Source organism: Malus domestica, chromosome 05 (genome assembly GCF_042453785.1).
Source record: "Malus domestica chromosome 05, GDT2T_hap1".
NCBI lineage: Eukaryota > Viridiplantae > Streptophyta > Magnoliopsida > Rosales > Rosaceae > Malus > Malus domestica.
The window spans coordinates 34,702,883-34,725,171 of NC_091665.1; the positions used below are offsets into that span (position 1 = coordinate 34,702,883).

General features: G+C 38.9%; 3 protein-coding genes across 3 annotated transcripts; 1 reads left to right on the forward strand and 2 right to left on the reverse strand.

The window, feature by feature from the left end:
• Positions 1-4,870: 4,870 nt before the first annotated feature.
• Positions 4,871-11,286, reverse strand: LOC103435415 (cyclin-T1-3-like). The gene is made up of 7 exons (XM_008373808.4): positions 11,116-11,286; positions 9,571-9,868; positions 8,313-8,394; positions 7,390-7,524; positions 6,747-6,922; positions 6,518-6,669; positions 4,871-6,269 (listed from the first exon to the last, which is right to left on the reverse strand). Exons 2-7 carry the CDS (start codon positions 9,771-9,773, stop codon positions 5,215-5,217), a joined length of 1,803 nt encoding a protein of 600 aa, XP_008372030.2. The 5' UTR covers positions 9,774-9,868; positions 11,116-11,286; the 3' UTR covers positions 4,871-5,214.
• Positions 11,287-12,558: 1,272 nt separating this feature from the next.
• On the forward strand, positions 12,559-14,727 carry LOC103435414 (uncharacterized). The gene is made up of 3 exons (XM_008373807.4): positions 12,559-12,912; positions 13,269-13,457; positions 13,730-14,727. The coding sequence occupies exons 1-3, from the start codon at positions 12,730-12,732 to the stop codon at positions 14,219-14,221; spliced, it is 864 nt and encodes a 287-aa protein (XP_008372029.2). The 5' UTR covers positions 12,559-12,729; the 3' UTR covers positions 14,222-14,727.
• Positions 14,728-14,875: 148 nt separating this feature from the next.
• Positions 14,876-17,150, reverse strand: LOC103435413 (acetylornithine aminotransferase, mitochondrial-like). The gene is made up of 3 exons (XM_008373806.4): positions 16,525-17,150; positions 15,856-16,290; positions 14,876-15,570 (listed from the first exon to the last, which is right to left on the reverse strand). The coding sequence occupies exons 1-3, from the start codon at positions 16,942-16,944 to the stop codon at positions 15,031-15,033; spliced, it is 1,395 nt and encodes a 464-aa protein (XP_008372028.2). The 5' UTR covers positions 16,945-17,150; the 3' UTR covers positions 14,876-15,030.
• Positions 17,151-22,289: the final 5,139 nt, after the last annotated feature.

The window sequence follows — 22,289 nt, forward strand, 5'->3', positions numbered from 1 at the left end:
TGGCTTGCATCACAATCTCTTGCTCAACAGTGTGGAAGCAAAATTTGTATATGTTATCTCTCCCACATTTTCAAATTTCTAGTTTCCCAGAAAAAAAAATTGAAATTCAACAATGCTTCATCAATGGAGAACAACTACAAATTCTCAAAAGCTTCACACTATCTTGATCAAGATAGTGTGAAGCAAAATCAATTCGTGGTACCCAACAAAGCTTCACCAATAAAAGCTTCATCAATGGAGGACAACTACAAATTCTCAAAAGCTTCACACTATCTTGATCAAGATAGTGTGAAGCAAAATCAATTCATGGTACCCAACAAAAGCTTCAACTCCAAAGCTTCACCTACAAAGCTTCAACTCCAAAGCTTCACTTACAAAAACTTCACCCACAATAGCTTCACCTACAAAAACTTCACCCATAAAAGCTTCACCCACAAAAGCTTCACCTACAAAAGCTTCACCCATAAAAACTTCACCAACAAAAGATTCACCCACCACAAAAGCTTCACCCACCACAAAAGCTTCACCAACAAAAGCTTCACCCACAAAAGCTTCCCCCACAAAAGTTTCACCCACCACAAAAGCTTCACCTATAAAAGCTTCACCCATAAAAGCTTCACCAACAAAAGCTTCACCCACAAAAACTTCCCCTACAAAAGCTTCCCCCACCATAAAAGCTTCACTCACAAAAATTTCCCCCACCACAAAAGCTTCACCCACAAAAGCTTCACCCACAAAAGCTTCACCTACAAAGCTTCAATACAAAAGCTTTACTTACAAAAGCTTCATACTATCTTGATCAAGATAGTGTGAAGCAAAATCAATTCATGGTACCCAACAAAGCTTCAACCTCAAAGCTTCACCTACAAAACTTCACCTATAAAGCTTAATATATATATATATATATATATATTCGGAAATTCAAAAATTTTAAAATTCGAAAATTCGAAATTCGAAAATTAAAAAAAAAAAAAATTGCCTAGGCCTCATCTTCTTTGGGCCTAACAACTTTCATAACAAATATATATGAAAGAGGAGTTTTGGGCTACCATTTAGAAAGGAAAATGGTGAAGTTTTGTTACTTTGGAAACTTGGCTACTAGCAAGACACCTCATTCGTCAACTCCTTCAACCGGAGACTTGGGGAACTCCTACCATATGCTACTGCACCTTGATACTCGGAAGTCTCACGACCACTCAGTGACTTGGATTTTTTCAAGTCTCCAACCGAGAAGTTTTCCTCACTCGGGAAATGAAGGGAGCACTACCTTAACCTACATGCTTCACTCACAAAGCTTCAACATACAAGATTCAACAAAAGGAAAAATCGAAGAGGCACCACTCTTTGGATTTCGAAGAGGCACCACTTTCCACACGCAACATCAGCTCCTCAGGTACCATAGATAATTTTGCCAAAGATCTCTGACAAAGTTTAGACATATAAATTTTGAAGGTCCAGCTACCCTACTATTACCTACAAGGGTAAAGGAACAACACCACTGCTTGATAACTAGAAAGTCTCAATATGTGTCAACCTCCGTGCTCCGTGGCAAGGCATACTGTAAAAAATGCCCAACCTTTACTCACATTCGAGAAAACACTCCCAACAAAATTGCTTGCTCGAAAATCGAAGAGGCACCGCCCTCCGAATCTCAAGAGCCAGACTCACAACAGGATTACTTTCTAAAAAATCGAAGAGACACTGCTATCCGAATCTCAAGAGTCAAGCTTCCAAGGATTGCTTTCTCAAAAATCGAAGAGGCACCGCTCTCCGAATCTCGATAGCCATACTCCCAATAGGATTACGTGCTCAAAAATCGAAGAGGCACCGCCCTCCAAATCTCGAAAGCCAGACTCCCAACATGATTACTTTCTAAAAAATCAAAGAGACACTGCTCTCCAAATCTCAAGAGTCATACTCCCAACATGATTGCTTTCTAAAAAATCGAAGAGGCATCGCTCTCCGAATCTCGAGAGCTAGACTCCCAACAGGATTACCTGCTCAAAAATTGAAGAGGCACCGCCTTCTGAATCTCGAAAGCCAGACTTCCAACAAGATTACTTTCTAAAAAATCGAAGAGAACTGCTATCCGAATCTCAAGAGTTAGACTCCCAACATGATTGCTTTCTCAAAAATCGAAGAGGCACCGTTCTCTGAATCTCGAGAGCCAGATCCCTTACAGATACCACATACCATTTTTTTCAAAGTGCTCTGACACTGATCTCTGAATCTCGAAAACCGAAGAGGCATCGCTCTCCGAACTTCGAGAGCCAGATTTCCTTGGATAAAGCTTGTATGCAATCGTCACACGCAACATCAGCTTTCCAGATACCACAGACCACTTTTTCAAAGTGATCTAACAAAGTTAAAACATGTGAAGCTTGCAGCTCCCACTACATTACTATGACCAAGAAGGGTAAAGGAATAACACTACTACTTGTTGTTAGGGAGACTCCTATATATGTCGACCTCCATCCTCCATAGTCAGGCAGACCTGTAAATAAAAAAAATGCTCAATTTTTCTTCACATCCGAGAGGGCACTCTCAACAAAGTCTTTCGAAATACTCAGCTTTTTTTCCTCCCGATAATACCTCTGCAAACAAGCCACACCAGAGTAAGAGTATCTCATATCATCAGGGTTAAAAGCAGGAGTATCCCATATCATGCTTTTTTCCTGTCTTTTCCTTTGGCCTTGTTCTGACCTGCAAGACAAGGAGAAAGAGAGTAATCAGTCAGCACTTGGAATCAAGCTTCCAGTCAGGAACTGACTGCCTGGAACCCCTTGCCTGATTACTTACCTGACATTGCTCTCGAGTACTCATCTTCAACATCGTATGCTTCCAGAGAAGATACCATATCTGCCTAAGGAACAGATATGGCAAGTGAGAAGGATACAAGGAAGCATGTGGACAAAAGCGTAACAACAAAAGTATCTTATATCATCAGGGTCGAACGTACTCTAGATTTGATGGACTTGTTTTGACCCTCAAATTCTTGAGTCGGCCTTATACTCTGGAGGAAACCAGAAAACCCTCCAGCCCAGTTCAAGAATAAATATGTGGAAAGTTACTTTTTCAAAAGCAAAAGTATCTCATATCATCTCTTCTTCATTTGCTTCTCCTTATCCTTGTTGCTGTTTACGACACAAGGAGAAGAAGAACAATCAACCGGAAGCCGAAGTCGAACCTCCGATCCAGGTTGCTTGCTTGGAAGTCTGATTGCTTACCTTATCTGTTACCTCATTCAACAAATCTCCTAGCTCGGCGACTTAGGGGACTCCTACTATAGGGTTTGTATCGCACTTGACCAAGCCCGAAACTACAAGTAAGCTTCAAGTGAATTGATACATTACCTTGTGCATCTTCATCGGTTAAAGATACCACCCTTAGATGAATGAAAAGTACTTCCAGAGAAGATGCCACATCTACATATGAGACAGATAAGGCAAGTGAAAATGATACCACACTTCGGTACTTAGAAGTTTCGTGATTACTCAATGGCATGGATCTTGCAAGTCCCCAACCGAGGAACTTCCCTCACTCGGGAACTTAAGGGAGCACTGTTTGTACCATACTTGACCAATCCCGAAACTACTGAGCACCGGTCAACGTTATACCGTCAAGGACCCATAAGAGTTTCCCTCCAACCAAGAGGCCAATCACAGCGCGACACGTATCGACATCAGAAGCCAATCATAGCGCGACACGTGTCAACATCAGAGGCCAATCACAACACGACACGTGTCAATGTCAGAATGAAACTAGAAACTCTCTTCTATAAATAGAGATCATTCTCTCACAATATTTCCTAATGTCATTTGCACTAAATCATTCACTAGTACTCACAAAAGGAGAGCCTGAACCTATGTACTTGTGTAAACCCTTCACAATTAATGAAAACTCCTATACTCCGTAGACGTGGCCAATCTGGGTGAACCACGTACATCTTGTGTTTGCTTTCCTGTCTCTATCAATTTACATACTTATCCACATTAGTGACCGAAGCAATCTAGCGAAGGTCACAAACTTAACACTTTCTGTTGTATCAAAGTCCTCACTGATTTTGTGCATCAACACTTCTCATTGACAAATGAATAAAATTATTACTATATGGTATTTCTAAATGACTAGCTCTCTATTGCTATAGACAAAAAAAAAAATTATCCTAGCAATACATTGGAAACTAATACTTTGGAGGGACTCATGCTCTGTTTAACCCTTTATGAATGCAGACGTCTTAAAAGTACATATGTATTCGATTAGGATTCAATTTTATAGCATATTTTCTTATAAGAAATGAATGTAAGAAATGTGCATCATTTTCATTCATGTATTTATTAACGACTAAAAAATGAAAAAAAAAATGTATATGGGTATCCCATGCCTTCTCATAACCTCGAAGTGAAGTAATAGAATCATCCAAGACTGGAGTTGATATCCTATACCCACTCATTCACATCCCATTCCTTCCACTATAAGTAAGCATGCCGTGGATGGTTTTGGTGAATTTAGAGGAACTTTAGAGCGTATTTAAGTTTTAACAAATTCAGCATCTCTACGAGAAAATTCTCTCAAACATAAAATCTCTATAAATCAATAAAACTTTATCAAATATAAGGATTATAGACTCTAAATTGAATACACCCTTTTAAATGCCTAATTTTGATAATTAAAACACGGTACAAATAATATGAATCGAGTATCTCGTAATTAAAACTAAACAAGTCAGTGGAGAAAGTTGATGAACTGAGGTACTGTGAGACACAAGATGAAATTCATTGCGTACACGAAATTCATCGAAATTAGGGGGGAAAGTGTAGAAGGAACAGAAAACCAAATCAAATATGGATCATATGCAGAGGGAAAAAGATGCGCAATTTGCTAATCATTGAATTATATAATTGATGGATTCAACAATATGCCAAAAGTTTCTTCCCTACTTAACCATTTCCATCAACAAAGTGTCAAAAACATTCTTAGAATAAGATGAGATGAAATGGTCTCGTAGACCTCGCATTCATCCCAATGTTTATATCCGCAAATGATGACAGTGGGGAAGAAATATACGGAAGTCAGTAAAGGCACCGAAGCCAACGGATTAGAGCATACCAAGGACGGTCTCTGAACAAATCACAATATACACTTGGACAAGAAGAGAGCTTGCAAGTGATTATATCAAGACATCTTCAGCTACTGCAAGCGGTACACACCACCTCAGACAGGATTTTCCTGTACTGGCCTTATGTGATCCATATCAGTGTGTCCGACCAGGCCCGCCCTGCTGTGATCTTCTTTATGATCAAACTGATTATGGTTCGGGGTTCCAGGTTCATAATCATGCCGCTGCTTCTTCTCTACATCATCAAGTGGAGCGGTTACTGCTTTTCTCTTGCGGTCACTTAAAATGGAAGATCCTTGGCCACCATCAGCGAGTGCAGATACCTCACCTTCTACACTATTTAGATCAGTTCCATCATCCCAGACACCCTCTTGATGTTTTCCTGGATGCAGGTCCACATTTTCTGGTGTGGTTGAGGACTTAGGTAAGCTTTGACTCCCGTCTCCCTTGATTTTCTCACTCCCAGAACCCAGTTCAATACCATCTTCCAGTTCCCTCTCAATCAGATCATCCTCATCCATCAAGTCCTTTTTTCGACCCATATCCCCTTGGCTCTTCCGTCGTTTTTCCAATGCTGCCTTCACCTTGTTTTTGTCAATCTTCTTTATAACATTCTGAGGTGACTGGCCAAGTGAACCTTGCCCATTTTCCAGGCTCTGACCTAATTGTTTGTCCTTCAACTTCTGGGTTTCTATTGTATCAAGTTTCCCATTATCTTCTTGACCTTCTTCATCACGTCCCTCTGACTGAAATTCTGATACGTTTTGAGAATCTCCAATCTTCTCCTGGTTGGATGACAATGGTGCAGCGTGTTGATTATCTTTGGATTCTACATCAACATTCTGGTCCAGATCATATTTTATTTCAGTACTTCTGTAGTCATTATTTCGACATTTTGTAGTTCTAGGAGATCCGTCATCATTTCCAACAACTGACTGCTCAGGTTCTGGCGTAGATGATGCAGGCTTCAAGGTTTCAGGCCTTGTAGCTCCAGCGTGTAGATGACTGTTGCTTGTAGCATGTTCTTCATTGCTAGCTGTACCTTTGGCTGGAGTCCGATGAGGGCCACCACTACCTGCACCATCTGCCACTTGATTGGAAGCTGGAACTCGATTTTGTTCATACAGTTCCAACATTTGATTGCTAACTTCTGCACAAATAAATGTGTACAATTAGAGCTGACACCCATACGATCACATGATCATCTAACAATTTTCTTAATTTATTTAAAACTCTTTTAGTTCATCCTCAAACCTACAATCTATATCGAGTAACACAAATAATTAGAGGGATGCAAGTAAAGGAGTAATCTGGAGTGATGAAGATATTGTGAGAAGGTAAGGACACTGTTGATTGCTCTGTAGCATCACCTACTGAATTAAAAATGAGGACACCCACCCTCCAATTGGCGTGGGGTGACGTCAAACTCTTGCCACCAGATTGTCTCGCCATCTGACGGGAGCTTTACTCTTAAGAACTTGGCAGCAAGAAAAATGGCACCAGCTGCAATGTGCTGGGGTTTAAATTGCAAACATAGAGATGTCCGAAGTCTGCATGGCACATTCCAATTTCAGGAACGGAATGAACAAGGGCCAAAAATAGCATATATGATCTATGATAAGCATACCCATCGTTAACAAAATTCCATGCAACTTGAGCAAGGGCATTTTGAGCTACTTTGAATCTCTTTATCGCCTCAACAAGGGGTTTATATGGATGGAGTACATTAAGATCAAAACCAAGAGTCCCAAGAACAACCCTCTCACCAATTAAAATTAATTCTTTCTGCTGTTCATATACCTCCTGCAGGATTTCAACTTGGATTATGCCACGAGTCAAGCAGAATTAGATAGAGAATACACATTCTAGGATCATGCAATAGTATCATTTTCAGACAAAAAGAAATACCAAAATAAATGGAAGAAAATAACAGTTAATCAAAGTTCACTCTAGAAGATTTAGCAGCTCATTATTTTTTAAATAAGAAACAAACTTTTGTTTATAAGAAAACAGTACATCTTGTTTTGTAAAATTGCAACACAAGTATGCAAATGTCTAGTCCACCACTCGGGTGTGTTTAGTTGACATGTCATTCCATAACAAAAAAATAAGGCAAAACAGCTGATAACTTTGTATAGTAGACCAGAAAAAACAATGTTACGCACACCATGACTACCTTCAAAATAATAAAGATCTGAATGAGTTAATACCAGATAAATAGCATCAATAAGAAAATCTTAATATATGAGGTAGACACTCTAGTAAAACACCTTTTGCTTGATCCTCTGTACTGCTTTAGGATCCTTCTTGTGCATAATTTCATAAGACACAAGGATAACATCCTTTAATGGCCGAGGAGTTTCTTCAACCTTCCCAGCAAGAAACATACACACTGTCGCGATTGTCTGCGGCACATTTGAATTGAGTTTAGTGAACAAAATTTAATCATTTGTCCATGACTCTTCTTTCTATACCAAGATTAATAAAACCCTAAATTCTACCTGCTTCCTACGACACATGTACGCCACAGGTGCACATATACAAAGGTTGAAATTGAACTTTGCGATGATATAAGTAAGTCTGGTTATTTCCTTTATATAGCGACAATGTAAAGTTTGAGAAAGAGTTCTCTGATACATTGACTCCTGCAGATTTCACATTTATGAACCTTAATACTTTATCCCCCACCCCAAATCCCACCTAAGTAAAACAACAAGATATATCCTTTAAAAAGGGTGGACAAGGTCATTTTCCCTGACCCAGATACTGGGGATTACGGCACACTTGAGGCTAAATAATGGGGATTTCAAGAACATCATGGCATATTTGTGAGCCATTGCGTATACTCCAACAAATAAGAGAATCCCCTGACTGTATGATAAGATTTATGTGCTAAACGGCTTAATACCATTGCTCCATTAATAAAAGTCATCAGAAATCCACAGGTGCAATAGAAAGCATGGCTCGGTTATACAAATTGCAAGGTACATGGATTTATGACATCAATTTATTCTCCCATTGCCTTGCTTGCTATTAGCAACACAAGTACAATAAAAGTTAGACGAATCTTCAAGTTTGTAGTAACTAATGGGTGAGCGTTCACCCCAGGTAAAAAGTCTAAAGCTAACTCAGACATAGAATAATAGACAATGCAAACTATAGGGGGTGGGGAATTCAGGTTTCAAGTACTCACCCTTCTATCATTCTTTGCGTGTGATTGACGAAGAAAGAATCGATGACAGAAAATTATGGATGTTGCAATCGTCAACTGGGGTCTGCATAACAAAGTATTCAGGATCTTCATCATGCTGAACCAATGAGTCAAAACAAGATAAAAGATATATATAAACATACTATATGGTAGAATATTGGCAATGATCATTCCAGTGGTTAACATGAGGATTTCAAACCTACAGGGCTATTGAGTAAGATTCAACTCAAAGTTAATTCTGTTTTCAAAATTACCATTTAGAAGGGACTACGAGCATGCTGGCTACCTTCAGTGCTGATGACTAGTTAATTCAAAACATATATGAATATGTCTATGTCTAAACTTACATGCATAATAACCTCTTTTGACTTTTTAAAAGAACAACACGTCTCTTTTGTCAGGTAACTGTATGAATTGGATATGTGTTCAATTAGACTTTTTCCCCTCATAAGACTTAAATAATCCTAATTCAATTCATACACAAATCAGGATTAAAGAAAGCATTCAAACATAGTACGTTCCTAAGGTAAGAATGCTCTCATATCACCCAAAAATGCATCCTCAATCTGAACTGCATTTCAAATGGGTTATGCTTTTGCAATTTGCATTTGAAACTATCCCATCATCCACTCGTTAAGTTCCAAGAAAACATGATTCTGCTTCTTCTTCTACTTTTAATTCGTTAGGTGCTTTACAAAGCACTAGGGAATTCTTTCCTAAAGCAACTAATGCTTTGAAATTTTTATTAGACACATGCACCATCATGTTATATCACTATTATCAATTAAACCCATTGATGCAGTATATATACTGCACTATCACTTCTAGAATAACATTTAAACAAGACACTTATCTACATATACATAACCATTAACAAATACTTGATCAATCCGTTTGTCACAAGAGTCTCCTTTATACAGCTACTTTTTTTTTTTGTTCGATAGAAGGTTTAGTAGCTATTGCGTAGGGAATGTTGGAGTTTATTGAGTAAGGCTTTGCATTTCTTAGAGGGTTTAAGTGATTTAGATCTCTAAATCCCCTAAGACTAAACCCTAAACTCTAAGCCCTAAACAATATCCAATAATGAAATAAAAAGAAAATCAATTGAGTTACATAGATTTATTCTTAGTTTAAGATTAAAAACATACTACTAAAGACGGAATCACAACTGACAGAAATTTGATTGGTTGAGACAAAGGAAAAGTGAAAACAAAATAAGAGATAATGCTCAAAAACTCACACTTTAAGTCTAATACCCAAATCTTGTAGAAAAGAACAGTATGACTTGCGTAAATATGTCTCTTTCTTCAAGTCAATGCCGTCTCGTCTAGATGGAGAATTTTCTTCAATTTCCTTTCTGTAGAAGTACCAACAGGATCCTTCCTCTATCCTGTCCTGAATGTCTTTAAGATGAGTGGCTTCAGCAGGGGAAAAACTAGCCATATGTATCCCAGCTCACCAAATTAAAATTAAAATGATATAAACAACTTCTGTTGTTGAAAACTGTAAAGACTATATCACCAAAGTCCACCAGATTCCTGTTCATGGCTTACCAAAATGGGTCAGAAATACTATATGAAATAAGATAAAACAAAATAAATAAAAGTAGTTGTAATCACAAAGTTTAAAGTGAAAAATAAACTAAAATAGGCTGTATTTTCCCCCTGCATATTCTACTTTGTTCACCGCATCTCCTACAAAAACAAGCATTCTAGCTCTTTCCCCACAGTTTAAAGTTTTGCTTCCATTTCAGTGGAATTTGCATATCTTTCTATTTCTCTTTTACTCTCGCATAATGATGCATATTGGTCAAATTTGGTGTTTTCCTTTACCTTTATTCATATATGGATGATTCCGGTCAAAACCAAAATGATAATAACAAATGTCACAATCTAAATATTCAACAGAAAATCATAATCCTTCTTTGATTTATTCAATGCTTCCCCTATTGCAAGACAATTTGAAGCTACAAATGTCTAGAGTTCTTCCAATCCTTCTCAAGTCCTTCAAAAGCTATCCTATCTGTATACACTAGTGGAAAACAATGTAGTGCACAACATGAATCAACTTTATCAAAAGCCACCATTTTCTCAAATTCACCGCACCCTTACAATGCACGAGACAAGAAGAACCACTTTCGCTCATAATTGAACCATAAAAACAATATCATATTTCTATCTCGGAAATAGTACCAAGCTTCTTATCAGAAGTTTGAAAACAAAAGAATAACAAAATTGTGCATGTAGGAATTCTAAAGATCTAGACAACTTAACAACTTCGCTACCTCAATCGTTGCAAAACATAATTTGTACACAAGTGAAGTGAATGGTGTCCTTGTTACTTCTTTGGTTACATGAAAACTCAAAAAATTAAACAAAACCCATCTTATGAGTATAATCAAAATTACAGCTATCAAACTACACAAAATATAAATATAACGCCCGCCAACGAAAACTAGAACACGTACACACTCACACATATTCTTCCCCATTTAAGCCATAAATCCACCCCCGCTTCTTTTCTGCAGCCTATTTTTCCAAATTGAATTAAGATAAACAGAGGATTATCCCAAAACCCCAAACTTCCACAGATTACAAAAAGAAGTACAGATACAGATAATTCAAACCAAACAAACAAAACCCAATATTTTGTTTGTGTTTTTACGATTTCGAATGAGCTAATTTACGTAAATAATCTCAAAAGGGCTCGAAGAATTCGAAGAGCAGGAAAGTTTGAATGCAGAAGCTAAAAGCACGAAACCGATGCTAGGAGAAATTAACGTTACCTGTGAATAGACGAAGACGGCAGCACTAGGGCAAAATCCTACCCAATCTTCCCAATTTGGATTTTAGGGTTTATGCAGTGCAGACTTCTTTTCAATAATTTGCGACATTTCAATAATTCTTTTGCGACCAATAAAAAAAATAAAACAATTTCCTTTGTGATTTTTCTGATTGGTATTTTACCGTTGCCACGTTGGCACATTCAGATGCGTGAGATCTCTCATCCCATAGGTTCTCCTTGCTTGAATTAAGTAACACGTGTTCTATTTTTGTCATTTTCTTTGTTCTTTAATATGGTTTCTAAAAATCTCTAAAAATATATATAAAGGAAAAATTAATGAAAAGGATTTGAAAACTTTGAGTTTTAATGGGAAGGATAAAATAAATGGTAAAGTGAATAGTACTATAATTGATTTTGTAGTGTAAAATTTGATTTTTCGTTAAAGTGAACAGTATCGAGAGTTTTTCATTAAAGTTTCCAAATATAAAAGCATCGCCAACCATTTTTTTAAATGTGATTTTGCCAACGTGACAATTCAAAGAATGTTGAGGGTATAAGGATGTGAGCCAAAACGTTCACGTTCCCTATTTCTAAGTTAACAAGAACTGCGTCCAAAGCATCTCGATGAAAAAGCAAGTTCTATATTGTTGTTAATCCATTACCTTTGGAGTAGTGTTATCCACACACTCACTTCTATGTTTCACACAACCCTCTTAATTTTCAACCATCAAATTGGAATAAATTGAAGAAGATTAATGATAAAAAATTAACAAATGTATATGAAACGTAAAAATGGGTCCTACAGTAGTATTTACAGAAAGAAAACAAGATCATAATACAAAAATAAGGGCACATCTAGCTCTCATTAAGGTCGTTATTTAACTTAAGGGATGCCCACAATACCTAAATTTGACTTATTTACAATTGTTCTAATATGACCAAATTACGTGAAGTTGAAACCCCCTTACCGAGTATAACACAACGTTTCATCTCATTTCATCTTCTCTCGCATTTCAACAAAAATCAAAATGTCATTTCAACTTTCCATCAGAACCACACCTTTAGCTCTCTCTATTTTTGAAGAGAGAACGGAGAAATATCTTCTCACTTTATCACTTATAGTGTGATTGCTTTTATTTGTATATACTCTACGCCTTTTAATTTTTATCACTATGATGTGTTAAGCCTTAAGAACTTCTCCTTGTAATATATTTCAAAAAAATGACAAAAAAAATATTCATACTGATTTTTTTTAATTAAATTTGTTTATTGAACTAATTAGTAATTTGGTGGTGTTTTTCTTGTTAATAGTACTGTAACCACCAAACGGGTTTGAACTCCTCCCACACTCGCACTCGTTTTGCCAGGTTGAATTCACGTGCCGGCAGCCACGCTCACGTGACACCATTAAATTTAAATAAATAAATAAAAAGTCAAAATCGCTGTCTCAGACTCCAGCTTTGTAAATCAGCAATTCGAAATCTCCCCCGACCGAAACTCTCACTCTCTCCGATTGATTTGCCGGTGGCAATAATAACAACCGAACACTGACCAATTCTGTGAAATTTCCGGCGGATGAGATTGGCCGGCGGAGGCGGAGGAGGAGGAGGACACGATGGCGTCGGCGGCGCCGGTGAACAGGATCGAGCGGGCCCACCAGATGCACCGGGAAGGTAGCTACTCGGAGGCGCTAGGGTTTTACACCGAAGCCCTGTCCATGGCCAGGACCAAACCCCAGAAGATCGCCCTCCACAGCAACCGAGCTGCTTGCTTCTTGAAGCTTCACGATTTCAAAAAGGTTCGCGCTTTTTTCCCTCTTGCTGTACGAAATTGTAGATTTATCAAAATTTTGATCTCTATGAGTTGATTAGAACAAGCAATTCGTATTTTGGAACGATGATTGCAACGGAAGTGTGGATATTGAGAGTTCAAACCACGATTATTCAGTTGAAAATTGCGCAGTTTTCATAATTTTGATCTTAATGAGTTGATTATGGCAAGTAATTTGTGTTTTCTAATTACGAGTTCAGCTGAGAATCGCGTTCTGGATTCTCGATTTTGATTTGCAGGAAGAAATATGGAATTGATGGTAGGAATTTCGTTGTGATTAAAAATAATTGATTTGTTGGTTGACTTCATTTGACTATATCTTAGGCAGCAGATGAATGTACCTCAGTTCTTGAGCTTGATTACAATCACACTGGAGCATTGATGTTGCGGGCGCAGACCCTGGTGACCCTCAAGGAATATCACTCGGCGCTCTTCGATGTTCATCGTCTTATCGAGCTAAATCCATCATCGGAAGTTTATCAAAACCTTCAAGCCCGTCTAAAGACACAAGTGGTATAATGCCCTTCTTCCTTCTGCTTTTCTCATTGTTTTACACATTGTTGAATTTTCTTGTTCAGTGTTATTTGGGAGATTTTGTTGAATTATAAGCATCATAGTCATCATTGTGTTTGTGTTTGCAATTATGAACACCGCTGTTCCAAAAAATTTACATATATGAACATCACCATCAGCAGCAGCAGTGCAGTCGGTGCTGAAATCATAAATTTGCAATTGTCATTTTCATGGCTGTGAGTAAAGAGTTCATTTTTTCTGCTCGAGGAAAGTCACTTGCTCCAATACCTGAATCCGAAGCAGAGCTAGAAGAAGAGGAAGACGAGGAGGAGGATGAAGCAGAGCCAGATAGATATCAGGAGAAAGAGGAGCAATACGAAGAAAAAGAAGATGTATTTTCAGGTGGAGGAAGGGATCAGATTCCTGAGGTTAATGAGACAACTGCTGTTGCCAATGTTATTGCCCCTACGACACCAGTAAACAGGGAAGTTTCTCAACAGGGAAGGGATCCAAAAGGTAACTCGATGAAGACCACTTCCCCAGCTGAAGTTGTGACCCCTCGTGCAGAGCACGTCAAGGCATCGTCTGAAAAAGAAAAAGACAAAGGATGGCAAGCAATCCCGAAGCCAAAGGGACACTCTTCTCTGGACTATGCACGGTGGGACAGAGTGGAAGATGACTCTAGTGAAGATGATGACGATGAAGACTCTCAACCTCAGTATAGATTCCGTGTAAAAACTGTTGGTGTCCGGCCAGTGAAGTGAAGAGGAGGCTGAGGAGCATATACACAGTACTCACAATCGATAGCCATCATATGAGCCACAAAGTAAAAAATCACAGTGAAGTAAGCAGGATGGGAAAGTTGTGGTAGTTCCAAGTGCAGAAACTTTGTGAAAACTATGAGAATCTAGCTTTGAAGTCCGGGCGTGCTTTGGCAGTGTATCATTTTAAGAAAAAGAATTCTGCATTTTAGCACTCTGGCTCAATGGATATCTTGACTCTCTGCAGTCCCTACAATCTTCAAACGATTCATGCCGTGGCACAAAAATAAGCAGAGGCTCGGTCTGCAAACAGTTGAATTCCAACTTGTCCCGGCTTACTAGTGCTTACAGGGTCAGGTAAAATTGTTTGTTATGCGATGTAATTACATACTTTCGTAAATTTTTGATGCAAAGCTTGTAAGAAATAGCATATAGGTTTCCAGGTTAAAGCAACTTGGCTTCCTGAAAGATGATATAATCTTTCAATATTCAATTTATTCTTTACTGCATTCTGGTGTCTTATGTAGTATGGAGTTGTTGATTAGTAATCGAACACTTAATTTCCGGTTTTGATTCTTTTCGGAAAAGAGAGAAATTTTGTGGAAACTTGAGGCAGAACCCAAATAACAAGAAAACTCAACCCAAAAGGAACCATACTAGATGAAATTTCACCACATTTTTTATTTCTAGCAGACAGTTTCAAGATCGAGTGATTACTAATAACAAACTACGCCGTAAGAGCAACAAAATTACAATAATATCAACACAATACCTTGAGAAGCAGCATCTACCAAAATGCAATTTTCATCCTCCTATTTTGAGTTAGTTTCATCAAGTACTGGCAAAGCTTGAGACAGAATGTCGGCTGCAACATCAAGCTCTTGCTCGGTTATGATCAATGGAGGTACGAGCCTCAGAACATTGCCTTTTCCAGCAGTCAATATCAACAGGCCAGAGTTTCGACATGCATCCAGAATGGGTGAGGCAGAGACATCCAATTCAATTCCGATAATAAGCCCGAGACCACGTATTTCTCGAACATGTGGGTTCCCTCCCAGCTTCTGTTTTAAGATGTTTTTGAAGTAGAGACCTTTCTTACTGACACTATTCAAAAAATTGTGATCGGATATTTTTTCAAAAACGGCAAGGGCAGCACTACAGATAAGAGGTGCACCGGCAAACGTACTTCCGTGGTCACCAAAAGCTATGGCGGAAGCAACTCTTTCAGTCATCAATGCAGCTCCGATGGGAAGTCCTCCAGCAAGTGGCTTAGCCAGTGTCATGATATCTGGGAATACACCGTAAGCCTCATGCGCCCAGAGATGGCCAGTTCGACCTAATCCACATTGAATCTAATACAAGATAATCAGACGCATCATGCGAGAATTCATATTTCATGTTGGAAAAGGGGAAATACAACACATTTACTAGTGAAATTTTCAATGTGACGATGGGTCGAGGTCATAACGACCATTATCCAAGGGATCAATGAAACCAAATCATCCAGTGCAATTACCAACCTAACCAAACCAAGTCAGAACCATTTTGCATAAACCATAAAACTATAGTGTGCTAATGTTAACAAGAGAAGCCAGCACAAAAACACCATCTAGTTTGTTCAAATAGCTGCTGCTTACCTCGTCAAATACCAGAAGAGCACCGGCATCATCACAAGCAGTACGGAGAAACTGCAGAAACTCCTTTGAAGCACTGTAAATTCCCCCTTCACCCTGAATCGGCTCAACGAAAACAGCGGCAGTCTTTCCAGGCTGAATCAGTTCTTTGGTAGCCTGTATATTTCCATACTCCACAAACGTGACTCCAGGCATGACAGGCTCAAAAGGGGACCTGTAATGCTCTTTGCTAGTCAAGGCAAGAGCGCCCATGGTCCTCCCATGGAAGCTGTTTGTGAAAGATATGAAGCTCGTGGCCGGCTCTTTCGCATCAGAGTGAGCATGTCTCTGAAACTTCCTTGCAAATTTAATGGCTGCTTCGTTCGCTTCGGTTCCGGAATTCGTGAAAAACACACGGTCTGCAAAACTAGCACCCACCAGACGCTTTGCCAGCTCCACCTACAACACACCAACCAATTCCCATAAGTCCATAATCAGAGTTAACGACGCCGTTTAGACGCAAAATGCAATCTTTCACATTTTTCCTACACTTTCTCGGCAACCAAGCGATACCCACAAGTCCAAAACCATACTAACGACGCCGTTCATGCACAAAATGCAATCTTTTACAATTTTCCCACACTTTCTCGGCAACCAAACAAGCAATAGAATCCAAGTTGATAAAGGGCAAACCTGAGGGATCGAATAGTAGAGATTGCTGACGTGAGTGAGGGTTCCGGCCTGATCAACCACAGCCTTCAACCAGTCCTCGTCGCCATGGCCGAGCGCGTTCACCGCGATCCCCGAGCTCAGGTCCAAATACTCTCGCCCCTCGGTGTCGTACAATTTACAACCTTTGCCACTGGTGAGCACCACTGGAGTCCTCGCGTAGGTCTGCAGCAGGACCTTTGCCTCCATCTCCATAACCTCGTTGCTCTTCAAAATCTCTAGTTTTGAGGTGGTATCGGGTGCTTCCACGTCCACGCTGAGGCAGCCAGTGACCGGTCTCCGGACGTTGATTAGTCGGACTTCCCTGCCTAAGTTGGGGCTGAATCGACCGCGGAGATTGAGAGTCTGAGAAATGGTGTTTGGGGAAACGTGAAGGGAAGACATACTGGAGAGGATGGAGAAGGTGTGGAATCCCGGGGGCGGCGGCGGAGGAGGCTTGGCCGGGGGAGAGAGGGTAGGAAATTGGGTCAGAAACTCAGGATCCCAATAGGAAAGGGCTAAATTAGATTTAAACGCTCAAAACTTAAAAAGTTTTTTTTTTTTACCAGACATAAGTGCCTTTTAGGATTTCGATTAAGACACTAGGCATTAGGCCACGGCAAGGGGTTTAGAAATTTATACCGTTAAAATTTGATTTAACGACTACAAACCTTTAAAAGTTATAATAATTTCAGTCATTTAAAAAAATTTCAACTTCCCTAATTTGGTAGATTAGGAGAAAAGAACCAGAGAGGATCCCTTCCCTTAGGCCACGTCAACATTTCTTTATTTATCAATTAAAAATATTATTGTAAATTTCAAAATTAAAATTTATGTGTTGGTTTCTTAATTTGTTCTTTAATTAGTTGAACAATTTTTTTTTGTTTTTTTTTTTTGAATTGTTATTGGCACTCTAAAAATCTCAATTCGTACTCCAAATTTTCTATAATTAAAAAGAAAAATACATTTATAAAAAAAATAAAATAAAATTTTGGAAGTACTAATAGCATTTTTTTTTTTTTTTAAGTATTAAGAAGTTGTGGACTCTTTGTTTAGGAAATTCCATGTCCAAAAGACACCAAATTTCAATTCCCGCAAAGAGAAAGCTATTTGGGGAAAATCAACGTGTCCAGATTTTACATCAAGTGCACCAACGGCACTATCGGAATGACCTACAAAACCGACCCCCATAACTCGTACAAAGTCGAAGTGTTCAGATTTCACAAATGTATTTGCATGATTGCTTAGGCAAATGATTAGTATAGCTACAATCCCAAAAATTTTAGCATTTTCGGCACGCTAATCGGATATAAGGCACTCAATGCAGGATGTTGGCAACTCAGCAATGTGACATTCCGCTCAGATTAAGTATTTTTTTTATTTGATAGAAGCATAGTGTGTTTCATTATTAAGAACAACCAAATACAAGAGGTAATAGATGGATACAATTTCTTGATTTGGAGGTAGTTCGCACAAGATGCAAAGATTTTAAACCCCTATACGACTATCACAATAAACCAACACAAACAAGAGTCTCGTGTAAAACTGTCAAAAAGATGGTAGACGTGACAGTCCTAACACCGGTACCCTGACATAAAGTTATCAACAACGAAGCCACATAAATCACATAAGCGACACAATCAGATCATAAGAGCAACACAAAACCTACTAATCTAACCCACTCAAAGTGCTACAAAAAAAAAAAAAAAATCTTAAAACTTAACTAAAGCCAAACTTAACTAAAGCTGATGAAATGTCCATAAGTGTGTCCACAAGGAAGACATGATACAAACATGGTAGGAGGCGTGGACTGCAGGACCACGTGGGTGTGTGGGTAGCAAGGACAACAGAGGTTGCAGATCCCACGACACGACAGAGCCACTGTGGACATCGTCGTCATCCCTGCCACCAAGAGCCCAAGGTAACCTGCATAAAATCTTTAGCACCAACAGCCGCCAAAGGTTTCCGCCGATTGTGAAAAAAGATAAGATTTGTGGACACTAAGGCCACATGGATTGCAACACAGCAAATTGAAGCAACAATCCTTATATTGAAGCAACTATTTGGGCAAGTGTCACATCCCCGCCTGGGCCCCCACCACATCTCGGGCTCAACTCCACTATAGCACGATATTGTCCGCTTTAGGTCCCCGACCACGCCCTCATGGTTTTGTTCTGGGAACTCACACGAGAACTTCCCAGTTAGTCACCCATCCTGAGAATGCTTTTGCGCGAACTCGCTTAACTTCAGAGTTCTTACGGAACTCGAAGCCAATGAGCTCCCAAAAGGCCTCGTGCTAGGTAGAGATGGGAATATACATATAAGGCTTATAGAATCCATTCCCCTAAGCGATATGGGATGTTACAGCAAGTGTGCATCAAATTTCCTATGGCAATGGCAAAGGCCTCAACTTAGAGGCCATGTACTTCACCGTAATGAAAGGCATTGTGTTGTAATGCACAAACCCAAAACTAAAGGATCGAGTTGAAGCTTTCAAAGGGTGTGCCTCATCAAACACAATCCAACCGATAGAAAGCCTCAATGGCTTCAGATATTCGAATCAAACCACTTACAAATCAAACCACATGTTCACCCGAACTACCACCACCGTGAACACGACCAACACGCTCAATAGTGTAGGAGATACAAAATTAGACCATTATCGATAGGAAGGATAATAGCCTAACTCCACCCAACTAGAGAGAGGTGTTGAAGTTGAATACATAGGGCGGAACAAACATGATTACAAAATAATAAGAATATTATTAATAGACAAGAATACCGAAACGGCTACAAAACCTTAACAGGCTACATCGTGACTAATTTGTTAATCATACTAAATTATAAACTATATTTATAAAAAGCAAAACCTAGAAACCCTAATTCTGATGGGCTAAGCCCATATACTAAAAACCGTCAAACTCATAGCGGTATAGGACATGGGTTTGCAAACAAGCAGATGCAGATTGGCTCCGTTAGGCGGACTAGCAAGCAAGCAAACTTGACTGGATTGGCAAATTGATTCTTGTTGGCAAGCTAATTCTGGCTAGCAAACTGATTCTAATTCAAATTGGCTAGTGTTAAGAGTATAGAAAGAACCTATCACTAAATGGACGAGATTTCCATATCTCAATTGTATCAATGAATGAACAAACATAAACACTATCACTCTAGTGGTCACAATTCTAAGCACTTGAATGACTGTCACAAAACAATCTCAAACAAGCCAACAACTCATGTGAGCCTCAAAGACATCAAACCAAAAAATGGCTGGCAAACAGCCCACAACCCATTTTTCCTCTTTACCCGTGTGGGTCGAAACCTCAACAATTTTTTTTTGTTCTGACATTTTCCTTTCACCCGTTCCTTTTTTTTTTCTTTCCTTTTTCTTCTTTTCTTTCCTTAACTTCTACAAAGCACAGACTGGTTTGCAGAACATGGGTCTATAGGTAGGAGCACCTGCGGATTTTGTGCCTAATGGGACAACAACAGGGTGCAGATCAGAGCGGCGGCAAGGATGCGTGTACAGGGAGTGCATCAGTGGATGGCAATATGGGCGATAGGCGGGTATGTTGGGCGTGGCGGCGATGTGGGTACGTTTCTAGGCTTCGGTCAATAGCAGCGGCAGATTGCAGAAAAACTAGGCACGACAAGTTTGAAGCGGCGGTTATTGGCTGGGGTTTCGGGTATGCAGGGACCTGCAAGTGGTTCCGAGCAAACATACTCAATTTTTTTTTTCAAAAACTAATACTGAAAACTAATATCAAACAAACAACATTGATACAAGAGCAAAATAAATCCCGAAAGATCAAACCTACTCTGATATCAAGTTGAATATCATAGTGCGGAACAAATATGACTACAAAATAATAAGAATATTATTAATAGACAAGAATGTCAAAATAGCTACAAAATCTTAAGAGGCCACATCGTAACTAACTTGTTATTCATACTAAACTATAAGCTATATTTATAGAAAGTAAAACCTAGAAATCTTAATTCGGATGGTATAATCCCATATATCAAACTAACTATAATCATATAAGATACTAATTTTTTCCAACAGTTAGACCCGGACAGAGGAAGAAGGAACGGGATAGGAAGAAGGAATTGCTGATTAGTGCAAGTTCTGCAATCGATTAAAACTTCAAATGCATGTTCCACATTTTACTCAAACCCAAAAAATTTAGACGTTTTCCTCAAATTGTTGTAAACTTACAATATAGTTGAGTTTGGCAAATTTGGGTCAAGATATTGAGAGAAATTTCGTTGTGGCGTATACTCATGTGGTGCCTCTTACACGGGCATAAAAAGTGGGTATGGGTGATATACAAACATATAAAGTCTCGAGTTTGATCGTTTGGCCATAGTAACACATGATATGACTGTTCTACGTAATATTGCTTTTGAAATAGTACTTTAAGGGGGTGTTTGTTTCACCTTCTTAAGTGGGACTGGATTGGCTAGGATTATTGTCCCATGTTTGGTATGCTTAGGGACTAACTTAAATGAGACTAGCCCGGACTCGTGTGGACTATCTCCCTCGTTAGGTCGTCTTTACAAAGCCCCCTGAAAACCACGGGACTGCTAAGACCTGCTTCATCTCTTTTGCGCCGCTTGGCGTCTTCCCTCTACAAAGACTTTGCTTCGTCTGCGTTGCGTCCTCTCTCCAACGAGATCACAACACCACACCAAGACCATTCCCTCGTTTCTAATTCGAGAGAACTACAGCGATATTCTCGATGACCTGACCAAATTGCAGTTGCATAGAGCTCCAACAATGACTCCTTTGCTGCAAACCTTCGAGGAAGGTCCCGCTCTCGCCGTCGTCCGATTTGTTTGAGCTCACTTGGGCCCTCGCCGTTAGACAAAAAAAGATAGCTTGACATATTCAAATTTACCCAGTACTCAAATCCCCAAATTCAATTCAAACATGCAAATTTGCAGAAGAATCTTCAATTCTTTGATGAAAAAAAAAGGTGAGAAAAACTCGAAAGAATCACCTGAAATTCTATTAGTTTGATGAAAAAAAAAAGGTGAGAAAAACTTGGAAGAATCACCTGAAATTCTATTAGTTCGTTTCACTTGATTCTAAGTTGTGAATATTGATTTGGGATTGTTGATGGAGTTGCTTGAGATTATAACATACATACATATATATATATATATATATATATATATATATGTATGTTTGAGAATTGGGATAGCAATTTTAATTTGTCATATTCTATATATGGGTTTGAATGAATTATATATTACTATATATCAAATCGTTGCTCAAAGGCCGTGGTTGCCGTCGAGGTTGCAGACTCAGATGGGTTTCCTACCATTCCATAACCGTGAGATGACCAGATGCTCAAAGTTCATGTAACGTAATGCAGCAATGGATATCTTCTCGATCTGGAAATATTTGATTGTGGTTTGCTTGCTGCTGACTACATTCTGCTTCTATTGGGTTGAATTTTTTGTTCTGTGGGGTATTTGGGTTCTCTTGATTCATTGGAAAGATTCAATTCTGGGTTGTAAAATGTAATATGAGGTTTTCAAATTGATTTTTTGGTCATGCACATATAAGTGAAAGATTTGATTTTTCCGGAGTGGTGATCATCTAGTTATGATTTTTCTGGAATTTGGATGTTAGGATTTGGATTTGGCAGAATGTTGATGTTGTGGTTCAATTTTTTGGTATTTGTATAAAATTTTGTTGTTATATTGCTTCTTAGTCCGACACTGCACCAAACGGTTCACTA

Excerpts from the sequence above, each read along its gene's own strand:
- LOC103435413 (XM_008373806.4), bottom strand. The coding sequence starts at position 16,944 with ATGTCTTCCCTTCACGTTTCCCCAAACACCATTTCTCAGACTCTCAAT. Across the intron at positions 16,291-16,524 it reads TCTACTATTCGATCCCTCAG|GTGGAGCTGGCAAAGCGTCT; the intron begins GTTTGCCCTTTA and ends GGTGTGTTGTAG. Across the intron at positions 15,571-15,855 it reads CTCTTCTGGTATTTGACGAG|ATTCAATGTGGATTAGGTCG; the intron begins GTAAGCAGCAGC and ends ATCTTGTATTAG.
- LOC103435415 (XM_008373808.4), bottom strand. The coding sequence starts at position 9,773 with ATGGCTAGTTTTTCCCCTGCTGAAGCCACTCATCTTAAAGACATTCAG. Across the intron at positions 8,395-9,570 it reads TTGGGTATTAGACTTAAAGT|ACCCCAGTTGACGATTGCAA; the intron begins GTGAGTTTTTGA and ends TTTGTTATGCAG. Across the intron at positions 6,670-6,746 it reads TGGAATTTTGTTAACGATGG|ACTTCGGACATCTCTATGTT; the intron begins GTATGCTTATCA and ends TGTGCCATGCAG.
- LOC103435414 (XM_008373807.4), top strand. The coding sequence starts at position 12,730 with ATGGCGTCGGCGGCGCCGGTGAACAGGATCGAGCGGGCCCACCAGATG. Across the intron at positions 12,913-13,268 it reads AGCTTCACGATTTCAAAAAG|GCAGCAGATGAATGTACCTC; the intron begins GTTCGCGCTTTT and ends ACTATATCTTAG. Across the intron at positions 13,458-13,729 it reads CCCGTCTAAAGACACAAGTG|TCACTTGCTCCAATACCTGA; the intron begins GTATAATGCCCT and ends GCTCGAGGAAAG.